General features: G+C 58.4%; 1 protein-coding gene across 1 annotated transcript; it reads right to left on the reverse strand.

The window, feature by feature from the left end:
- Nucleotides 1–150: 150 nt before the first annotated feature.
- ENH_00048110 (hypothetical protein, conserved) lies at nt 151–775 on the reverse strand (the record flags this gene model as incomplete). Its single annotated transcript, XM_013581120.1, has 2 exons — nt 151–228; nt 443–775. 2 exons carry the CDS (start codon nt 773–775, stop codon nt 151–153), a joined length of 411 nt encoding a protein of 136 aa, XP_013436574.1.
- Nucleotides 776–1,057: the final 282 nt, after the last annotated feature.

The raw sequence follows: 1,057 nt of genomic DNA on the forward strand, positions 1-1,057 counted from the left end.
CGAGGAGGGGAGGGAGGGGCAGCAGCTAAAGCTGCTGCTGCTGCTGCTGCTGCGGGGAGGTGGGGTTTCGGGATTAGGGTTTGGGGTTTGGGGATTAGGGTTTGGGGTTTTGGAATTAGGGTTTGGGGTTTTGGAATTAGGGTTTGGGAATTACTTGAACACTTTCAGCCACAGCTTCTCGAGGTCGTCCAGGTCCTTCGTGGTCCGGCCCCACGCCTTCATCTTCCGCTGCGCCGCACAAACCCCAAACCCTAAACCCTAAACCCTAAACCCTAAACCCTAAACCCTAAACCCTAATCTGGGGAAGCAGCCTCGCGGGCTGCTGCTGCTCCGAAGGGCTGCTGCGAGGGTCGGCGCCCCCAGCCCCAGCCGCAGCTGGAGGCCCGGGCGCGGCGAGGGCCTAGGGTTTAGGGTTTAGGGTTTAGGGTTTAGGGTTTGGCACCGCGAAGGCCTGGCGGAGAGAACCCTTGACGATTCTGCCGATGGTTTCGTCCAAATAAGATATCAAAAGCCGCAGCTGCTGCTGCGGATTAAAAACAGAATTTAAGTCTTCAATAAAAGCCACGTGGCGGCCCCAGAGGGCAAAGGCCTCAATGAGCAGCGAGTTGCTGCGGCTCAGCACTGTGCTGCTGCTGCTGCTGCTGCTGCTGCTGCGGCTGCAGCTGCCCAGCATCGCCCCGCTGCTGCTGCTGCTGCTGCTGCTGCTCACGGGCGCAGGAGACACAGACACAAACGAAGCCATCAGAGGGTTCAGCTCCTGCAGCTTCATCACCATCAAGTTACGCCCTGCGCGCAAACCCTAAACCCTAAACCCTAAACCCTAAACCCTAAACCCTAAACCCTAAACCCTCGACACCCGGCACCACACCCCAGCCCTCACCCCACGCCCCACAGACGCCCTAAACCCTAAACCCTAAACCCTCAAAAACAAACTCTCGCCTCCCAACCCTCCTCCCCCTCCCCAAACCCTAAACCCCAAACCCCAAACCCTAAACCCTAAACCCCAAACCCCAAACCCCAAACCCCAAACCCTCCCAGCCAAACTACAAAACCCCCC

The sequence above is a fragment of the Eimeria necatrix genome, genomic scaffold (genome assembly GCF_000499385.1).
Source record: "Eimeria necatrix Houghton genomic scaffold, Enh_scaff3694, whole genome shotgun sequence".
NCBI classification, from domain to species: Eukaryota; Apicomplexa; class Conoidasida; order Eucoccidiorida; family Eimeriidae; genus Eimeria; species Eimeria necatrix.